The sequence below is a fragment of the Camarhynchus parvulus genome, chromosome 6 (genome assembly GCF_901933205.1).
Source record: "Camarhynchus parvulus chromosome 6, STF_HiC, whole genome shotgun sequence".
Lineage (NCBI taxonomy): Eukaryota > Metazoa > Chordata > Aves > Passeriformes > Thraupidae > Camarhynchus > Camarhynchus parvulus.
The window spans coordinates 32707585-32728743 of record NC_044576.1 but is presented as its reverse complement, the minus strand read 5'-3'; the positions used below and the strand labels follow the sequence as shown (position 1 = coordinate 32728743).

At 42.5% G+C, this 21159-nt stretch overlaps 1 protein-coding gene across 1 annotated transcript in view; it reads left to right on the top strand.

Annotated features, from left to right (window-relative positions):
* Positions 1-20394, top strand: part of C6H10orf90 (chromosome 6 C10orf90 homolog) — a 62914-nt gene extending 42520 nt beyond the window's left edge. Inside the window, exons 4-9 of the mRNA XM_030951765.1 lie at positions 6393-6665; positions 8549-8781; positions 9783-9978; positions 18188-18251; positions 19749-19848; positions 20002-20394. Coding sequence (XP_030807625.1) covers positions 6393-6665; positions 8549-8781; positions 9783-9978; positions 18188-18251; positions 19749-19848; positions 20002-20040 — 905 coding nt within the window. The 3' untranslated portion in view covers positions 20041-20394. The remainder of the gene's footprint in view (positions 1-6392; positions 6666-8548; positions 8782-9782; positions 9979-18187; positions 18252-19748; positions 19849-20001) is intronic.
* Positions 20395-21159: the final 765 nt, after the last annotated feature.

Genomic DNA, 21159 nt, shown 5'->3' with positions numbered 1-21159 from the left:
GCGGTAAATTATCAGAAGGAGCTGAACTAGGTGCCTCGGACATGATGAGAATTCCAAGTGGCCCAAGCCTTTCTTACCCAGAAAATCACTATTTAAATGTTCTGATTCATCCTGAACATTTTTTTTTTCCAAGTCACACTGCATCAGATTACTCCTTGAGTCACTACAATAGCGTCTGATAGCTTCTAGCATGACGTCCTGAAAATGCAAACATGGATTTCTAACTTGGAGGTTTTGGGTCTGTGGCTGTTACAGGGAATGTCTCAAAAGTACAGAAGTAAATATTTTTTTCCTTTCATCCTCTCCCAGCTCATAGGAGGAGAAAGGGGAAAATGCTAGTAAAATACACAAACACTGTAGTTGAGCAGCTGGATACTGGGAGCTCCCTGGTGCGAGCAGTCACCTCAAATCCTGTGGGGGGGTTATTAGCTGTCCACTCAAATATCCTGCTGCAATTATACACTCTCATGATTCCAGGTGTAAGGTGATGTCCTGCAGGTGCCAGGCAGGAACGTTTCCTTCTCATTAAGGTTGGAAAAAGTCCTTCAAGATCATCACGTCCAACACCAACCATGTCAACTAAACCATATCACCAAGTGCCACATCTATTACTTTTTGGAACAATTCCAGGGATGCTGACTCCACCTGGGAAGCCTGGTTGGGGCTAACCACTCTGTCAGTCAAGAAATATTTCCTGCTGCCCAACCTGAACCTGCTCTGGTACAACTGGAGGCTGCCGAATTGCAGGATTTTGCTGGTGCAACCACTGCAAATCCTCCTTCCACCAAAACTCTCCATGGCAGCCACACTGGGAGCAGCAGGTTGGTCCCCATTCCCTCTCTGGAATAAGTGATGTTCCCTTGTTTAACACCAAAGGAGAAGGTCAGTTAATTATTTGCAAAGTGCTTGGAGAAAATAAATTGGCCTTCAGCAGGGAGAAGCTGATTGTTAGGGGCTGGTGATTAGCTGGGTTTGGGATTGTTTGCTCTGAAGCCACTACAATAATTTTGCCCAAAGCCTTCTGTAAACAAGCTGTTTCTTGACATTAAGAAGCTTTTCCTACTTAGGACTGATTATAGGTTTGAAGCCTAACAGCTCTTAGGTACACTTTCTGTTTTAAATGATTACAACTTTCTACAGTCAAATATTAGCTTTTGCCAAAAGAAAGCCTCTTCCTTCTGAGAAATATGGTCACAGCTGTCAACATGGTTTAAAAAAAAAAGAACAACCAGAAAGAGGTAGCTAGGAAAAAGAGAAGCTTTTTTGCTAGAGATAATTTTTTAATCTAGACTCTTAGCTTGAGGTGCTATTGATATAGCTGAGATAATTAAGCTTTATCCCCACCAGGCAGGGCTGTTTGAAGAAGCATTAATACAGGTGCAATGACACATTCATTGGGAGGAATGGGCTGGCTGAGCCTCTCTCCTCAAGCCAGCAAAGTTACCTTGACTTTGGATCTTAACAGTTCTGGGAATGGAGCTGAGGACAGGGCCCAGCACTGTTTCTCAGGATCCAGCCCCAGGTTTTTATGAAAAGGTGAATCAAGACCTTGTTAAACATCACATTTTGAACAGGGAGTGTGGGCAGAGCCACATTACCAGGAATCCAGGTGGTTTCCATGGATGTTAATGCTGAGCAGCAGCTGATGCTGCCTCTTGCAGATGAATAATTTGAGAAGCATCAGGAGGCAGTTTGGGACAAAAGTCTCATTGCTGGCCAGCAGGAATTTTAGTCAAAACACGAATTTTGCGGCACCCCTGGCCAACTGCAGCTCGCTGACTGATCACAAGTAGATGCCTTTTGTGAAAAATAAATCCTCCATCCTACCTTGCATCCCTTGACAAACCCTGGCATAACTAATAACGCTGTCATGGCTCTCAGTGTTTCCATTTCTCTGGGTTACCAGGCTGTTGAGATGATGTGCTCTGTTTGCTCACATCTAAGACTGCGTGGCTCAGCTGTGCCAAACCCTTGATTCATGATAAGGGCTGAGCCATCAGTCTCTGTCAGACACAGGCTGGAGCCTTGCTTGGGATTATGGATGGCTGCTTGAGGCACGTGTGGGTCTCTACAACTGCTGGGTCTAAATCTTGAAAGAGGCAGAAGTTTCTTATATTTAAGGAATGTTCATTCCTGCTCCTCTCTGCTTGGGGTGTTGGCAGCATCAGCTCCCAGCACGGAGGTCCGGGAGAGCTCAGCAGCTCAGGATGTGGGGATTTTATTAAATTAAAACAAACCCCCCAGCAGGTGGTCTGCAATGTACAGCTACCTCCAGTGCTGAGTTCTGATCCCATTAGGGACACACAGGGAATCAGCTCAGTGTCCCCTCCCCAGCCACCTCTTGGCCTGACTCGGTGGCCGGGGAGGATTTGCAGCCCTGCCTCTGCTAAAGCGAACTTTGGCCAGTTTCAAAGAAGCACTTTGTCACAAATCATCAAAAATCCACACTGGAACTCTGGGAAGAGTGTTATATTCAAGGATGAAAAGCTGAATTATCCTGCTGTAAAGTGAAATGGGGGGAAAAAAGCAGTAACAATGGAACAGGGGATGTTTGCCTGGATTGTGTGTGTCTCAAATTTAACCTGCTGTAAAGCAGGGTCACTTCCCGTTAGCAAAACCCCCTGAAGGGAGAGAGGGGAAATGTAAAAAGATACTTTACAGTAAAACAATATACTTATTTTACTCCAAGATCAAGGATTTTTTTTTTTTTTTTTAAGGAGCTTTTGAAAACCTACCCTTGGTTTTACAGAATATTTTAAACTCCTCCTATATGGTATGGTTTTCACTAAGTCATTATTTAAATATTGAGCTCTTGTCATCTTTCTTGCACAGGACAAAAATGACTCTTCTCCAGATGTTATTATGACTTTGTTCCTTAAATTTGCTTCTATAAGCAGCTGAACTTTTCCAACTACAACCTATACTAGCTGAATTTTATTAATGGAGTCATTCTGCTTTCTGTTTCTTTGAGTTTTGCTCTCCCATATCTCCCAAAGCATTACACTTGCATGTCTTTGTTCATTGGTTTTAAAGGCTTTCCTCAGCTGGGATAATAGGAAAAACATCTATTTCTGCTCATCCAGTTGCAATTCTGGCTATTCTCAGTGGGGCATATATATTTCAAGCTGGGTTGGTGGAGGGATTTAGATATACAATTCCAGATAGTCTTAATGAGAGTAACAGTCCTAATTCCCCACACAGAATATTAAAAACGGGTCCAGGGTTTACAGAGCGAAACACTGTGATCTTACCTTTAAGTACCTTTGCCTTGTTCTTTTTTTTTTTTTTTATTCCTAAATATCATTTGCATCTGTGTTCATTAAAGTAACTGAGAGCTGCTTTGAAGATGAGGGAGTTGATTTTTGGAGCCCCTGTCTGGTTTGCTTTGCTCTGTTTTCCTGGGGATTTTGCTCCACCTGGGTGCACCTTTGGAAGGGAAAGGTTAATTCAAGAAGGAGCTGGAAGAAAGAATTTAGCAAATTGACTCTGTTATTATTCTGATTGCCTTCAGTGTTGGACAAGAAGAAGACGCACATTTTTTTATTGCTTTAATTAACTACCACCAAAAAAAAGATCCCCACCATACTGTGAATCTAATAAAGATTAAGATTCAGTTAGAATATTAGAACCAGATCCACAAGGAAGAAGCTTTTCATGCAGGAAGGATGTATTGATTTTGTTCCTGAATTTCATCAGGAATCGTGGGGGGTTTTGAAATTCTTCCTCAAGGCAACCTTTTATCATAAAATGCTAAGAAGCATCCATCTCCTTTTTGTAGTTTTTGACCCCATTCTTAGTTTTGTTCATGCATTTCTTTTCCTTCTCTCCTAATCCACATCTTCTTAGGGATCCCCCAGGCCTTGTTGGGAGGATGCCACTGGTGGAGTTTCTTTCAGCAGGGAAGTGGTGCAGAGAGGAGAGAAGGTTTTCTCCATTTGCACAACGTGTAAGAAATTTCCTGGAGCTTAATTGTCCATTCTTGAAGGTTGCTGTACTTACACTTGGAAGCCAATATCCATGGAGAGCTAGTCTGGTAGTTAGGAGTAAATGGGGTGTGAATACTCCAGGCAGCTCTTCTTTCTTGTGTTCAGATCAATATTCTGAGTTAGAGAGGAGAGATGCGACTTGGAGCCTCCTCCTTCCCTCACTTTGGTCTCCACTGTTCTACCCTTCTCCCTTACAGCCCATTTTGACCCCCCCGATGACTCCTGCTGATTTTGGGGAGCCCAGCACCAGCAAACAGCCCCTCCTGGGGACACAGCATTGCCTGGAGCAATTTGACAGTGAAGCTGTTTGGCTTCACAACACACATTTGCTGCACAGACCATTTCTTGATATGAAGGCAAATTATCTCCCGCTGTGATGCTGCTATGGATGAGCAGAAACTCTTTCCTCCTTTCCTCTTTCTTCTCTTGTCTGTTTAGAGCTGGCCAGTAAACTATTTTAATTTAAAAGGTGATTTAATGAGATAATATGTTTTCCATTCAGGTTCTTCCTGTGGCTTAGCTCCCCTCCTTTTTTCCCCCTCTATCCATCTGATTTCTTGGCTGCCTGAGTGAAAGGGCTTCCTCCCCTGCTGCTCTGCAGTTACTCAGTGCTACCTGCTGCTTTCTTCATCTTCTCCTACCCCACTGCTTGTTCCTACCTCCTCCCACAGCCACCCTTTGAGTCCATGACCCCATTAATCTGTCCCAGTGTTTTTTCCCCCCTCTCTCTCATAAGACATTTTTGTGTGACTGCAGGAATGGGATTGGTCAGGGAACAGGTCCATGGATATGCAAGAGCTCTGAGGGGATGCACCGAATTGAGTCTGTCCAGTTTCTTGGGAGCATTTGCATCAAAACTATTTCCATCTGAGAAAAGGGCTTGGTTGTGACAAAAGATAAGGGAGATATTTGAAATGTATGAAAAGCACAGAGAAAAATAAGTTCTGTCAGAGAGCAGGAGAGTTTGGATGTTTCTGTGTGCACCTCCTTGCTTTGACCAGATTTTCTGTAGGGCTGTGAAACTGGTTTGGATGGGGTTCATCCCAATGAATTTAATTAAAACCAAGGTTTGTTTTTTTCTGTTTGTGCTGATCTTCAGGGGTCCCTAACTGGAGGATCCCCTGAGGAGCTGACTCCTTCTCACTGTATGGGCGGTGACAGGAAGGAGCTCAAGATGTTGTGGTTGGAGTCGATGATCTCAGAGGGCTTTGCCAACCTAAACAATTCTGTGGTTCTGTGCTCCAAGCTCTGATCCGCAGGGAAAGGGAAAACCAGAAATGCTGTATCTTAATGCCTCTGATTTTCTCAGAAATACCGGAGAGTCAAAAGAGACATGAGTCAGTCAGGTCACTAAATTGCATAGGAGATCATCATTTTGTGGAAAAGAATATTTCTTATCTACTGTGAGTGCATTAAGGATTGGGAAAGTGAACTGCAAACTTCCCACAAGGCAGGATCTGATTTTAGTGAGTGACTTTGAGATAAGGAAGTGTCAAACACAGAATCACAGAATTATTTAGGTTGGAAAAACCCTTCACAGGCATCGAGTCCAACCATCACCCAAGCACTGCCCATCGCTAACCCATGTCTCCAAGTGCCACATCCACAAATTCTTTAAATCCCTGCAGTGCCATCTCACCCTTTGCCATGAATTGGCTCAAAGGAGAAAAACACTTCTAATGTTCACTCTGTCCTCAACCAAGACATGGCAAAGAGTCAGCAGGGAAAGAATTGTGTTAAATCTGCTTTTAAAAAGACAAGAAGAAAGGTGAAGGAATCTTTACAAGGGCCTGGAGGGACAGGACAAGAGGAATGGCTTCCCACTGCCAGAGAGCAGGGATAGATGGGATTTTGGGAAGGAATTGTTCCCTGGGAGGGTGGGGAGAAGCTGTGGCTGCCCCTGGATCCCTCGAAGTGCCCAAGGCCAGGCTGGACGGGCTTGGAGCACCTGGGACAGTGGAAGGTGTCCCTGGCCATGGCAGGGGGTGGAACTGGATGTTCTTCAGGATACATTTCAATTGGAAGTGTTCTAGGATTCTAGGATTTGAAACAGTTTAAACCTCATCAAAATCCTTGTTATGGGTTCAGTGGTGGCTGTGATGAAAACCAAGGCCTAACAAGTTTTGGGATCAGGGTTTTGACCCCTCTCCGGTGGAGTGGTTGCCTCAGAAGCATCTCCCACCCCCAGCATTTCCAGTGCCCCATTCTGGCTCAAAGCCACAGCAGGAACCAGCACCCAAAAGGTCCAACTTGTACAACACTTTGCCATTGCAGATTTTGATGAGAAGGGCATTGCTCAGCCCCTACAACTCCAGGATCCTGCCATGCCGATAAAAAACACATGGATTAGAGGGCTGAGGGAAAAAAAATTCCCATGTTATAGGATTGTTTTTCTGTTTTTCACAGGAACACCAATGCTGTTGGGAAGCAGGAAGAGGAGCAGCACAACAACCCCTGGCTCCCTTCCAGTTGCAGCCTCCAGAGAAACCATTGCTGCTGCTCCTGATGGCTCATCCAACGGGGCAGATCCCTCCAAAGACACCTCCAAACCCAAAGAGATCCAAGCACAGGGTGTCCTGAAACCAAAAATGTCTGTCTCCAACAGCACATGCAACATAAAGGCGTCATCAGGAATCCTCTGGGAAGAAAATGTTCACAGGCAAAAGCAGCTCCTAAAAAGTAAGGTACAAATCCTACTGTGGTTGTCCAGAATATGGTTTCAATAATAAGATGAGATCAGTCTCAGAGAAAAAAAGTGAAATAATGGAAAGTCAGGCCATTTTTGTCCAGCTTTAAGTGCTGAGCGTGAGTCATCTGGTGAGAGATCAATCAGCTGATCTGACTGTATACATTGCTATGGTTCATAGAAAACAAGATTAAAATGAGCAAGATAAGCTTAGATTCCCAAGAAAATCTTGAAAAAGCATTAAAATTGCAAAGTCAAGCGGCCCCAGCCTAACCAAGTAATACCAGCAGTGACGTTATTTTTACAACCTTGTTCTAATACCTTTCTTTCACTCCCTCAACCTTTTTTTTTTTTACAAAACAACCTGAACTATGATCATTAACAAGATTTCAGAATGCAAAATATAATTTATTTGGGTTCAGCTGTGTCTGGGATGTCTTACTTCCAACATTAATTCTCACAGCTGAAATGCAGATGACACCAGCAGCTGTATTCATGCACCAGGTATTTTTGCAAAAGACAACTGAGATTAATTTGGGTTTAGTATCAATATGTTTGTGAAAAACTTATTCCTTAAAAATCTTGTAATGGTCATAGAACCTTTTTTTCTTACAGCTGTGTTTCCTGAAGAGAAGTTTTTGCAGGCAGGTAGGCAAAATTTGTCATCACTGGGCATAAAGCTACTGAATGTCACACATTTGGAAGCCTAAATGCTGTTTTCAGTGCCTGAAGTTAAATCATGGCATTCCCCTAACTGAGAGCAACTTTGTTTTACAAAAGTGAAGCATCCACTGAGATCTGGCAAAGCCCAACTTAATCCACACCTCTAAACCTGGCTTAGGGAGGAATTTAATTTCATGTTCACAGGTTTCAAGGTTTATTCCAAAATGTTGGTGAGAACAGTGTTAGGGAGGAAATACAGTTCAGGCTTTTATAAGGCAAATGTACCCAACACAGATCTTTTTAATATGTTTTTTTAAGTACAATATAATATGTACAATATGTCATAAAGAGGAAAATATTTTAAGTTTATTGTAACCAAAAATTGAAATAAAACAGTAACGGGCTTTATTCCCAGATATTTAGTTCTAGAAATCAAATTATTTGGCAAGGAAGGAGCACTCCATCCAGTGTGACTTTTCAAACAGTTCATATGGAGCCCTTCCGAAGTTCCTTTGTTATTTTGGATTCGTTCTGTCCTCTGAATGAGAATCTGATTTTTGAGCACACAGCCTCTTTTGGTCCTAATTTGTGCAGGGAGTATCAGTCAGTGAGCATTAAAACTTAATTATAAGCATAGAAAATAATCTCTTTTTCTCAATGTGAATTGACAGCTTTCATAATAATGCCCCATAATGCACAATAACTTTTTGTTGATTATTTTTTTTAATGGAGCTTTTCCAATGGCTAATGGTTCTGTAGGATTGACAGAAAGCAAACTGGATTAAAAACAAAGGGAAAAAAAACCACGGTGGTGCTGATGAAAGGCTCAGTGTGGTGAAAGGAAAATGATTTGTGGTTAAAGCCCGTAACAATCTGGTATTTTCTGCAATAAATTGGAATGAACTCCAACTGCAGGTCACAGCAAGATATCCCTGGCTTTCCATGGCACAAATTTTGGGAAGCACCAGCAAAGAGAGCTGAGTGTCCCAGAGTTTTAATTGTGATTTCCTTCCCTGTGAGGTCTGGATAATGTGAGAGACACTCTGGGTGTCACAGGGCAGCCACCATTAGATCTGATCTCTTCTGCCTAATGAGGCCTATTAATAACAGCCTGGCTTTCTTATTTCAGGAATTGCCCTCTCTGTCTAATGAGGTGGAGAACCCAATAAAAAATTAGCCATGCGCTCCTAACGAACTTTTAAATCTCTCCAAGGCAATTATGAATTCCCTGCTCCGAGGGACAGAGCAGAGGAGCTCGAGGCACAGGACAAGCAAGGCTGGAGGGTGCCCCTGTCCAGGGTGGTGAACCTGTCCAGGATGCCCCTGCCCAGGGTGGCACTGCCCAGGGCCCGCTCTCCAGGTGTGGCTTGGGAGAAAAACCTGCTCACCTGGCCAGAACCCCGCTCCCAGCAGGAGAAAACTCCAGCAGCTCCATGGACACTGAGGGTAAAGCATATTTTTCTTTTTTTTTTCTTTTTCCCTTTTTTCCCTGCTTCTTTTTCTTTTTTTTTCCCTCAGTTTTCTCCCCTTTTCCCCCATGGATGGTGTTTGCTTCCTGGGAACTTGCTAAGGGCAGAAGTTCACATTCCTTGATTTTTCCCTTTCCAGTGAAGTTTTGGCAGTTTGTGTCCACTGCCAGAACTTGCTTGGTTGTCCAGGCTCCCTGTTTTGAGCTGCAGCTGCTGGTCCTGTGGGGGAACTTGTTAAGAGTTTGGGAATTTACAAATTCCCAGTTTCCCAAGTGCCTGACACTTCCAGCACCAGCTGTAGGTGTGGACATGGCCCAGGTGGGACCTGCCTGATGGACTTCCCTGTCTTTTCCTCCTGCACATGTTGCAGACCCATCTCTGCTCCTTTCCTCTGTCCTAAGACATTCCTAAATGTTGGAGCAGCCTTTGACTGCGAAGTGTTTTCTTTCTGGATCAGCCATGGAGAGATCTGACAATCTAAATAAACAGGAAAGTTTGTGAACTGCCAGTGACGAGTTGCTTCGGTGATGGGGTGAGAAAAGGAAACAGGCAAAACATCAAGAGCTTGAATTTGGATGTAAAAATATGTAATTTGAAACATAGAAATGTGTAAGCTTGACAGGACAAGGGGGAATGGCTTCCCATTGCCAGAGGGCAGGGAAGGATGGGATATTGGGAAGGAATTCCTGGCTGTGAGGGTGGGCAGGCCCTGGCACAGGGTGCCCAGAGCAGCTGTGGCTGCCCCTGGATCCCTGGCAGTGCCCAAGGCCAGGCTGGACAGGGCTTGGAGCACCTGGGACAGTGGAAGGTTTCCCTGCCGTGGCAAGAGGTGGGATGAGCTTTAAAGTCCTTCCCAACCCAAACCCAGACTCATTTTCACCACTTTAACATCTCTAACCAAACTCAGCCCTACACCCATCACACCTTTTCCTCCCTTTGAATCACAAGGGCATAAAGCAGCTTCTCTGTCTCCTGCAGGAAGCCCTGGAGCTCCACAACCCCCAGTTCATCTCCCGCTCCCAGCAGAGGCTGAAGAGGCTGGAGCTCATGGTGCAGCTGAGGAGGGCCCAGCACAGGGAGGCTCCCCCAGGCACCCCCCGAGCTCGGGCTCGCAAGCTCTCCACCTCCACGTCCAGCAAGAAGAGGCAATTCACCATTCCTGACCCTCTCAGTGGTGAGGAGCAGCAGCAGGTCCTTGGCTGCCTTTGGAAGTCCTGGATGGAATTTCCAAATTAGATTTGGGGAGAAACGGGAGAGCTGCTGTTCCTGGTCCACTCTCCAGTGTGGTATTTTCAGGGTCTCCCATGGCAGGAAGGAAATGATGAATCTGACTCCATGTTCGTAGAAGGCTAATTTATTATTTTATGTACTTATATTATATTAAAGAATGCTACACTAAAACTATACTAAAGAATACAGAAAGGATACTTACAGAAGGCTTAACAAGATACTAATGAAAAACTCGTGACCTCTTCCAGAGTCCTGACACAGCTGGACAGTGACTGGTCATTAAGTAAAAACAATTCACATTAAACCAATCAAACATTCACCTGTTGGATAAACAATCTCTAAGCCACATTCCAAAGCAGCAAAACACAGGAGAAGCAAATCAGATAATTATTGTTTTCATTTTTTCTCTGAGGCTTCTCAGCTTCCCAGGAGAAGAAATCCTGGCAAAGGGATTTTTCAGAAAATATGTCAGTGACGCTCCAGCATCTGTGCAGATGCTCCTGGCAGGAATTCCCAGCAGCTCAGAGAAGGGTTAGTGGGGCTGAGGAGTTTCCTGTGCTCTGTGGCAGCTCCTTGGGGACTTTTTGCCACTGTCCCATGCAGTTGTGTTCTTCAGCACGGTGCAGCTGCTGCTGGTTGTGGGGTGATAGCAATAAATGACATTTCATCCTGTCCCAGCTCACAGAATGATCTGTTTGGGGACTGAGGTGACAGCAGGGAGGCAGGAGGGATTTGGGACAGGAGCCCCAGCTGCAGGTGTGGATTTGCCACTTCTGTCAGAAATCCCAGACCTGGGGAAGGGCTCTGGTCTGCCCAGCCCTGCTAAATCAAGGCATGCAAACTCTGATTTCTTAATTGAAGCTGATGAGGTTATGGCAAACAGCCTCAACACCCAGCGAGGGAAACCCTTCTGTCCCTCACAGCCCACACAGCACCTCTGTAAATGTTATCTAAGCTCAAGATGTTAAACAAATTGCTTTTCTTTTCTTTTCTTTTCTTTTTTTTTTTTTTTTTTTTTAATTGCCATCTGGATGTTAATTAACTCAGTTGACTAAAGAACAAAGATTTATTTGATTGATTGGCATTCCTCTTTACATCTTGGTTTTAAATCTGTGGCTGCTTGAAGATACATTATTCTACTGAAAGTAAATTAATTGAAAAGATTAAACAAAAGACACCTGGAGGATGCAGGTGAGGGCATATTTGATGTCCTCAACCTGGGGAAACACAAACAGGTTTTTGGCTCCCTGGAGAATAAGGGTGAGTGCAGGAGAGGTGGGTGCAGCTCCATTTCAGGGCTCTTGGAGATTCCTGGAGAATTCCAAATTCCAGTGGTCTGTCCTAATCAGAGCCCTACTGGGTTTTTACAGTGAGAGCTAAACAAACATAAGGAAACACAGCACAAAGCATGAATTCTATCTTTAAGGCTCAATAGAATGAATTCATTTCCATGATCCAAGTTAATTTACCTGGAATCAGATCTCTCAGGCCTGTGCAGTTTGAGGATTCTGTGAGCTCTGCCAGCAGCAGACCAGGAGTTTGTCATCTTAGAGGAAATGGCAAAAATCTCCCACTTCTGACTGAACATCTTTGAAAATTCCCCAAACCACTCTGCAAATAATTTATGAAACAAAATATGAAAGGCTAAACCCATTTCTCCTCAAATTATTATGAAATTTTAATCTTTATGCTTGTTTAATGAGTAATAAAATCATAATATTGAAATATATTCATTAATTATTGAAGTTAATGACTATTTCCATCTTTTAGTGGTTGGTCATTAAAGGTAAATTTGTCTGGAGAGAATCTTTGGTTTCTGTAACTCATCTGCCTTCGTGTAGCCACGTGTGCTTTTCTGTTTGTGAGACCTTAATATTTTTATAATGACAGAAGTGTCACATGTCTGTAATTGAAGCAGAACTGGAGTTAGTACTGGAAATCCCAATCCCTGGGTGAAGCACAGCCCTGTAGGCTGCACTACAGAGGGCTCTTGTTGGAGCCCTGGCTGCTGAGAATTTCAGACTTTCTGTGCTGGCAGGCACTGACCCCCAAGAAAACACTGCATTGACCTGAGGCTGTGGAGAAGCTTCCAAAATGGAATGACAGAACTGGGATTGTGGGTGTGGAGTTTGGATAGAAGTGTGTGATGCCACAGGTGTGTGATACCAAACTACACACTCATAATCTCAGTTCTGTTATTCCATTTTGGAAGCCTTCTCCACGGCCTCAGGTCAATGCAGAGTTCTCTTGGGGATCAGTACAGAAAGTCTAAAATTCTCAGCACTCAGGGTTCCCAGGGTGGGGAGAGGTGGGTGCCTGTATTTATTCAGGTGGAAATGGGGCTTTAACTGCAGCCCAAGGTGTTTTGAGCAGTTTGCTGCACTTACCTCTCTCTGAAATAAGTTTGGTACATGTGCTTCCCTCTGCTCTTGCAACTTTGATTCCAATAAAATAATTTCCACCCAGAGCAAAGACCTGCAGGGATTTTTCTCTCTCCCAGAGAGATTATTCTATCAGCCTAAAACATCTTTATTGATAACATGAAATTATTGACTAGCAGGGTATCCCTGTGTTTTGACAGTGTTGTTACAACTTCAGTTTCTTGTAAGAGAAAGAAATAATTGGCATTCAGCATAATTTCCATATAAATACCAACATCTGTGCAGTTCCCATTTACCTTCCCATCCTCAAAACCCGGAGTTGTTTACCAGTTTTTAATTGTCCTTCACGAGAGTGGTTTTGCAAAACGCTGAAAGTAATCTGAGGAAAATGAAAATGTTTATCCTGCACGAGATTTTATCATCACCAGAGCTCTTTGAAGGCACAGAACCTGCTCAGAACTCCCAGGCAGCCTTTGTGCTGGGTAATGGGCACTGCTAAATTTTGATAGTGCTAATTAGTCCAAGATAGACAACTCTGCTGTTGACTGTGTCGAACAAATTAGGGATCCCACTGTGACGAGCTGAATAGAAACAATGTTCAAATAACTGCATTTAAATCTCCAAAACCGTAATGTAATTACTGCACTGACAGGACTACCAGCTGTTTATGGGCCTTTAAATCTGCAGAATGAACAGCCCTGTGATCTTGGTGTGCACAGGGACTTTGGGAGGTTTCACACAATTTCTCAGGCACCTTTGGGGGTTTTTTCCACCTCCCCTTTTCTTGTCCTTTGAGGGGTTGGTTGTTCTTTGGGATTGGCCATAAGAATTGAAGGTTACCCTTCAACCCCACCCTGGAGCCTGCTGAGCTTCTCTGGGTTTGCAGCCAAACCCTCAATATTTAATAATATCTTGGAAACAATTTATATCGCCTCAGTTGTGCTTCTAAACCTTCCCCAAAAGTTTTTTTGGATTGCTGTTTGTTTGGGTGTTTTTTGGATTGCTGTTTGTTTCCAGGGGTGGGTTTCTCCAGCAGCCCTGTGCCAGGGAGGTTTTTATTTGGAGTGAGGGAAGGGAAAGTGGCAATCAGAAAATTCGCAATAATCCTGCAGCCACTCAGGTGTATTCCTGTGGCATTCACACTGGTGCTCAGCTGGGACTTTATTTGGGTCATTTGTCACAGACACATTTTATGAAAAATCCTTTTGGTAGGATTTTTTCTCCTGAGAAGCTGAGGCGCCTCAGGAACAAAATGTAAACAATGGTTATCTGCTGCTGTGGAATGCAACAGGTGCATCTCTGATTGGTCCTTGTTAGTTGTTTCTAATTAATGGCCAATCACAGTCCAGCTGTCCCAGACTCTGGTCAGTCACAAGATTTTATTATGATTCCATTCATTTCCTTGCTAGCCTTCTGATGAAATCCTTTCTTCTATTCTTTTAGTATACTTTTAATATATCATTTTCTTTTAATATAATATATATCATAAAATAATAAATCAGCCTTCTGAAACATGGAGTCAAAATCCTCATCTCTTCTCTCATCCTGAGACCCCTGTGAACACCACCACAGTCATTTAGTTTAGGTCATTTCCCAGTTCTCTTTTCCCCATTCAAACTTTTAATAGTGCCACCCATTCTTTTGGCTTTTTTGGCTTGCAGCTCTGAATAAAGTCCAAGCTGCAGTCAGGTAATGGAATTAGGAAGAGGAATGATCTGTTTTGAAGATATTATTAAACTAATATTAACTCTGCCACACCTTCTTCAAAAGCTGCTATTTTTTTGGTGGGTGGGGAAAGCTTTTTGGGATTATATGCTCTAATATTGGAAAGATTTAGGAAGGCCAGGTGAGATGCTAATTATTTTTTTATAAAAACCATGAATATTCAAATATCATTTGGATGGAAAGGACTGAAATCTCCAGCAACATCCCCCAAATTATTCCAATATGAAAATGTTTGCATAAACCTCTCAACTTTACAGCTTTTTAGAGATATTAGTACTGTTTTCCAGAAAAACTGGAATATTGAGGACGGTCAGAAGTCTCAGTAGCAGCAGGAGAGACCTAAACAGCTGGAAAACCTGGGAACCACCTTGTCACATACAATATTTTCTGAAAAATCCTTTCACCAGGATCTTTTCTCCTGAGAAGCTGGGAAGCTTCAGCTTCTCCATGTTTTGCTCCTTGGGAATGAGATTTGGAGAACTGTTTACCCAGCATGTGAATTGTTTTTAGTTAATGACCAATCACAGGTCCAGCTGTGTCGAGGCTGTGAGCAATGACAAGATTTTATTATTCATTCCTTTCTTTTCTAGCCTTCTGATGTCTCCTTTCTCTTTCTTTAGTACAGTTTTGATATATCAATATATAATATAATGTAATGTAATATAATGTAATGTAAAGTAATATAATATAAATTATATATATTTTACGTATAAATAATAATATAAAATTATATTATATTATATATTAAATTATTATAATATATAACATATAATATATTATATTAATAACATTATATAATATATCTTATATATAATATAGATGTAATAGATATTATATTATATTATATTATATTATATTATATTATATTATATTATATTATATTATATTATATTATATTATATTATATTATATTATATTATATTATATTATATTATATTATATTATATTATATTATATTAATTATCAGCCTTCTGAAACATGGAGTCAAGATTCTCATCTCTTCCCTTGTTGAGGTTGCCTGCAAATTGCACACCACCTTCCTGTGGCTGCTTTTGGGACAAGGAGCATTTCTGAGCTTCAGGAATTCTGTGGGGTGAGCAGGAGCCCAGGCAGCCTCACCTGAACCCTTAAGCTCAGGGATTGTTGCATTTTGTGTAAATAACAGCAGAACCTCACATGCTGGCTGCAGCTGGAGCGGTTCAGTGCAGGAGGCGCTGCCAGGGGATGTGCAAAGTTTGGGCAGCACCCCTGGGTGTTTGCTTTACACATCCTGGATGAATTCCCAGGAAAATGTGGTGTGGAGCTCAGCATCACATCCACATCTATCTTAGATTCAAAGCTGATTTATTTTTTAGGGGACTGCTGATTTTAAAAGCCCCAGTGTTTAAAAAAATGTTCTGTAATCCTAGGATTTCTCTGGGCAAATGGGTTTTTGGTGAATTATTTTTTCAGTTCAGTAAAAGAGCAGTTAAATTAGAGATCCACCACCAGCAGTGCTTTGCTTTTCACACATTCTCAAAGGCACATTTTAGCTCCTACCTAACTTTGAGATTTTACATTCATGTTAGAAGAAAATGTATCTATATTGTGTATACTTTGATAAATTTTGCCACTGTTTTTCTCTTTTAAGTGCTCCAGTGATTTAGTGGTAAATAGGAAGTCAGGGGCTGGTTCCAACACAATCATTTAATCTGTTCTCTGTCTAAATATTTACTGACTTCCCAAGCAGGAGAGTTACTCATCCTCTTGGAGGTGCAGTTTAGCATTAATTAAAATATATTACAGGGACGACCCATTTACCTTCATTTACAGCTTGCTTTAGTGCAGATGTGAGACCAGTTGTAAATGCCAGAAAGTCAGGAGTTCCACAGGGTGTGAATAAAACACCAAGGAGGTGACTCAGCCCTCTCTGTCTTTATTTGACTATGATGCATCCCTGGCAATGCTCAAGGTCTGCTCTGAAATCCCTGCTCCAAAAGCTATCCAAGGCTATGAAATCTGATAAGGAGCTTTGATAAGGAGCAGCTAAAACACAATTTAGAGGCCCAGCAGCCTGGGGAATTGTCTACATTTGATCTTGGCTTGGTAGAAAAGAGCTTTAAGTCAGATCTCCAGGATGAGCTCAAGGTTATTTCAGCTCTGAGTGTTTGCTGCTCTTCCCCTTTTAAATGCTCATTCTTCTCAGTGTCAAGGATTAGCAACTATTTAAATCCACTCATGACTTTATTTGCTCATTTGTAGCATTTTTTAAAATTTATTTCTCGCTTAACTTTAGAATCTTAATCCTACAATCCATCAAGGATTAGCCTCTATGATTGCATGTGATTTTTCTTCTGGCAAATAGCAAGCTGGGAAGTGCTGCAGGAATGTTTGGCCATGAGAATTAACCTCGTGGCTCCACGGGGAAGTGGGTTTATTATTTTCTTGGAGGATTTTCCCCAGAGTCTCTTTTGAGTCCATCCCTTCAAAGCCCTGCGCAGGCACATCTCTTGTTCCAGAGCAGGGATGGGTCTGATGCCCTTCTGTGCCAGCAGGAAAGGATTGTTCTGGACCAACAGCACCAGCACAGCTCCCAACCTTCCCAGAAATTGAAAATAGAGGCCACCCTGACTTAGGGACTTGCAGGAAAAATACATTTTATCAGTTTATCATGCTCTATATGGAATAGGAAGTGGGTCTGCAAATCCCTGGATGAGTTTTTTCCGTTCTGGTGGCTCCACAAAGCTCTGGAATGTTCATGTGTCAGCCTGTCCCATCCCTGGAGGAGTTCAAAGCCAGGCTGGAGGGGTTTGGAGCAACCTGGGAGAGTGGAAGGTGTCCCTGGGTCACAGACAAGCTGCTCCCTGCACTTTCAGAGTTATTTGGACAGCAGTAGCATGCAAGTGTTTATTCCTTTTAACTAAATCAACATGCAAATGAGCGTTAGAACACTAATAAATAAACGACAAATTATGTTTTCCTAGCCAATCGAGCATGTGGCTGGTGTGTACTGAAGATTTAACAAGGATGATTAAGTGTAGACAACTGCTCAGGGGGGAAAAGTCTGTCCTGAGGCTTCAGAGGAGGCTTCAGAGCCTCTCTCCTTCCTGAGTTTGTGCTTTGGAAACTGCACCAGTGCAGAACTGAAAACACTGATTTTGATTTTTGATTGGAAGGATGGAACTTCTCTGCTGTGAGGAATGGCTGAGAGAGCTGGGATTGTTCAGCCTGGAGAAGGCTCAGAGCCCTTCCAGAGCCTGCAGGGGCTCCAGGAGAGCTGGAGAGGGACTGGGGACAAGGGGTGGAGGGACAGGACACAGGGAATGGCTCCCACTGCCAGAGGGCAGGGCTGGGTGGGAGATTGGGAAGAAATTCCTGTCTGGGATGGAATTCCCAGAGAGGCTGTGGCTGCCCCTGGATCCCTGGCAGTGCCCAAGGCCAGGCTGGATGGGGTTGGAGCAGCCTGGGACAGTGGGAGGTGTCCCTGCCCATGGCAGGGCTGGGAATAGGATGAGCTTTATGGTCTCTTCCAGCCCAAACAATTTTGTGATCCCATGAATTTTACACAGAGATACAACAGTAATCTCATTTATTTCTTGGCTTCCCACCTTGTACAAATATCCTCCCTTCCCATTCAGGACTCATTTTTGCAAGGCAGGTGTTAAAATCACCTTTTCCTGAGAAGCACTAACTGCTCAGATCAGAAATTATTTTCCTCTATCCAGGGAAAAGCTGATTGGAATTATCACAGATCTCTTCATACTTGATCAGGAAGGAGTAATGTGATTTTCCTCCTTCTCAAGCTCAGATATTTATCCACAGCCCTGCAAAACAGGTGTGAATTGAATCAGAGATGGCTGTACCAGGGCAGGTTCCTGACACACTGAGGAGCAGCCAGGGTGCCTGCAGGAACCTGTGAGGAACATCTGGAGAGATTTGGATATTTGGATCTCGCCTTAATCCTTCAAAACTTTAACCAGAAATGGAAAAATGTGGCTCCATGGAATATGACATTTGAGATTTCAGTAAAAGCATACTCCAGTACTAACTTTATTTTCTCTCTGCCAGATAACCTCTTCAAACCAAAGGAGAGAGTCATTCCCGAGAAGGAGATGCACATGAGATCTAAAAGGTACAAATCCCTCTGCTTCACAGTTTGTCCATGGATGTTTCTCTGCTCTATCAGCTTAGATTTGGGCAGCGCTGCCCTTGCAACACCCCCATGGCATGAAAACCAAACCCTCAGCAGGTCCCTCATGTTGAACACCCCAAAATGGAAGCAGTGAGGTCACTTTGGATTTTTTTCCCCTGATTATGGCACAGAGGATGGGAATGACAGCAAATTATGAGGATTGTGGTATCTGATCTTTAACTGCATTGCACTTCATGCAAGGGAAGCTGCAAAAGCCACTGTGGGGAATTAATTTCTGTTTTCAGATGTGTCCCATTCCTCTTCTCCAAAATCCAATCAGCCAAAACAGGCTGCTTCAAGAACTGGGAATTGCAAAATATTATGAGGAGAACCCAGAACTAAACAGGTTTTGTGCTCATACTGATGCCTCAGGTTTGGCTTTTCTATTTTTCAGGTTCTGTGCTGCTTTAGTGTGTGGGGCTGGGCTCACATCAGGGGATGCTGAGCTCTGTGCACAGAGCAGGGAGACAAAACAATTCCTGCTCCAGCTGGGCACCAAGGACAAATGACCCAAATCTCAGCCCAGGAGCACAAACCCCGTGGGCTGGAGAGAGAAAAACAAGCAGGGTGGGACTGCAGGGGCTAAAGCTGGAATGGGACAATGAACTGCAAGGTGCAAATGGAGCAGAACTGATCCCAGTGACAGACCCCGTGCCCGCTCGTTGCATTTTGGGGCCATTTTGGTTCATCTTGGGTGCAGCCCTGGCTGGGCTCTTGTGCTGCCCAAGGTGGGTCCATGGAGGAGATCCTTGGAATAAATCCCTGCTTTATTGTGGAACTCTGTCCAGCCTCTGCTCTAGGGCAGCCTGAACAAGGCATCAATGCAAAACCAGGACTGTGCAGCTTTCTCTACCAAATCCTGGAAATTCTATCACTGATTTTAATTGGAAAAGATCAGAAGTCACCTTTTCAATGGCAACTCCTGTTATTTTTAGAATGGAAAGATTGTGTTGTCCTTGGTAAAAAGTGTTCCAAATGACAGTGAAAAGATGTGAACAGTTTGCAGACTTACAATGATGGTTTTCTTATATTTTAGAAAATTACTTGAAAATGATTGCTTGATACTAATTGTGTGACATAAATGAAAAAAAGAAAAAAGTGTACAGCCCAAATTCTGGTTTGAATTTTGTTGCTACAAATTGGAACCAACTTCACTGAGCTCATGAGAAGCTACTGCATTGAAATCACCTGATCCCATCTCTTTCTTAATTGTTTTTACTCCAAAATCAGAATTTTCAGCAAGATTTGAAACCAGCCAGATTTTGTATCAAACCATGACTGTTAATAATTTATCACTCCCATGCCATAAATCAAATTTAAATACTTAGAGATGCCCATTACAAGCATTGCACAGAAGGCAAATATTCCCTACAGGAAAAATTAATTATTTGTGAGCCCCAGGGATGACATGAACTCTGCTTTCTGAATTCCTGACAGGATTTATGACAATTTACCTGAGGTTAAAAAGAAACAAGAAGAGAAGCAGAAGCGCATCATCATCCAGAGCAACAGGCTGCGTGTGGAGATGTTTAAAAAGGTGAGGATTTCCTGTTCTTTCCGGAGCAAATGCAGCCAGTAAAATTGAAGTCTGGGATGCCAACTCCACCTCGCCTCCTGTATCACTAAACATTTCTATCACCTCATGGATTTTAACAGTATTTTAAAGCATTTTTGCATTTTTTTTTCCTAGCAATTACTGGACCAGCTCCTCCACAGAAACACAGAGTGACAAAGGAGTCTCTTGCTCATCATCCTAATTGGATCTTGAATGCCTCTGACTTCTAGATAAGCCATAAAATTAACTGTTATCTCAATTACCTGGAGGTATTTTTCTTATCATTGGCTCTTTGTATAAAGAAAGATCATTTATGTTTCAATTGAAATTTTAAGGCAACTTTCTTGTAATCAAAAACAGCCTAAAAGGGAGCACAGCTGTTCCAGAGCATCACCTTTTGGTCATTTTACCCAGAGGAAATAATTTTAAGAATTTTTAATGCAAATACTGAATCAGAGGGGTATTATTTATCTTAATCTTTTTTTTAAAAAGCACACTTCTCTGTAGCAATAGCCCAGTGTTTATAAGACGTGGAAAACTTATTTCTCTGAAGTATTTTATTAATTGATTTTCTGTGAGTTAAATCCTTGAAGAAAACTGTTATTTGTTATGTTTAGGAACCAGTTGAAATAGCATTACCACATCATCAGAGCAACAGCAGTTTCACATTAATACTTAACATTCCAAAAGGGACCAATATTTCAGCTTTCTGAAGAACTCCATTCCTGTTCATAGAGTGAAACTACCTAGCAAGCTCTCCCATTAAAAACAATATTTAAATATTTGTTTATAACACTTTTTCACGTTTTTCATTGTAACATACGTTTTACTCCACTTCTGTGAGCACAAAGTGTTTCTAGAAATGGCAGATGAAGGAGTGGTGCCAAGAAGGATGTTTGCATCAAAAACTTGCAGAACTCAAACCAGCTGTCATGTTTCCTCCAAAAAAAAAAAAATTAAATCTTTATTTGTACATGTTGGAAGTAAAAACAAGCAGCTCACAAACCAATGGAGTTTATTTATGGAATAAAGCATGAGGATAATATTGATCCAAGCGCTGTGTTTTTATTTGGTGCTGTTAAATAAAACAAAATTATTGAAACTGCCTGAGAAGTCGTGCCTTTGTACCCACAAATCCCATGGGGAAAAATCCACTGCCCCTAAAAATCACTGCAAGTGTTAAATTTTGCTGCACAAACTTTGAGCAGGGGTTTGAATGGAGCTGGAATTTGGCCTTTGATGGTTCTGCTTTGTTTTCCTAGTCCAGCCTGGATGTAAGGTCAGCATTTTTTG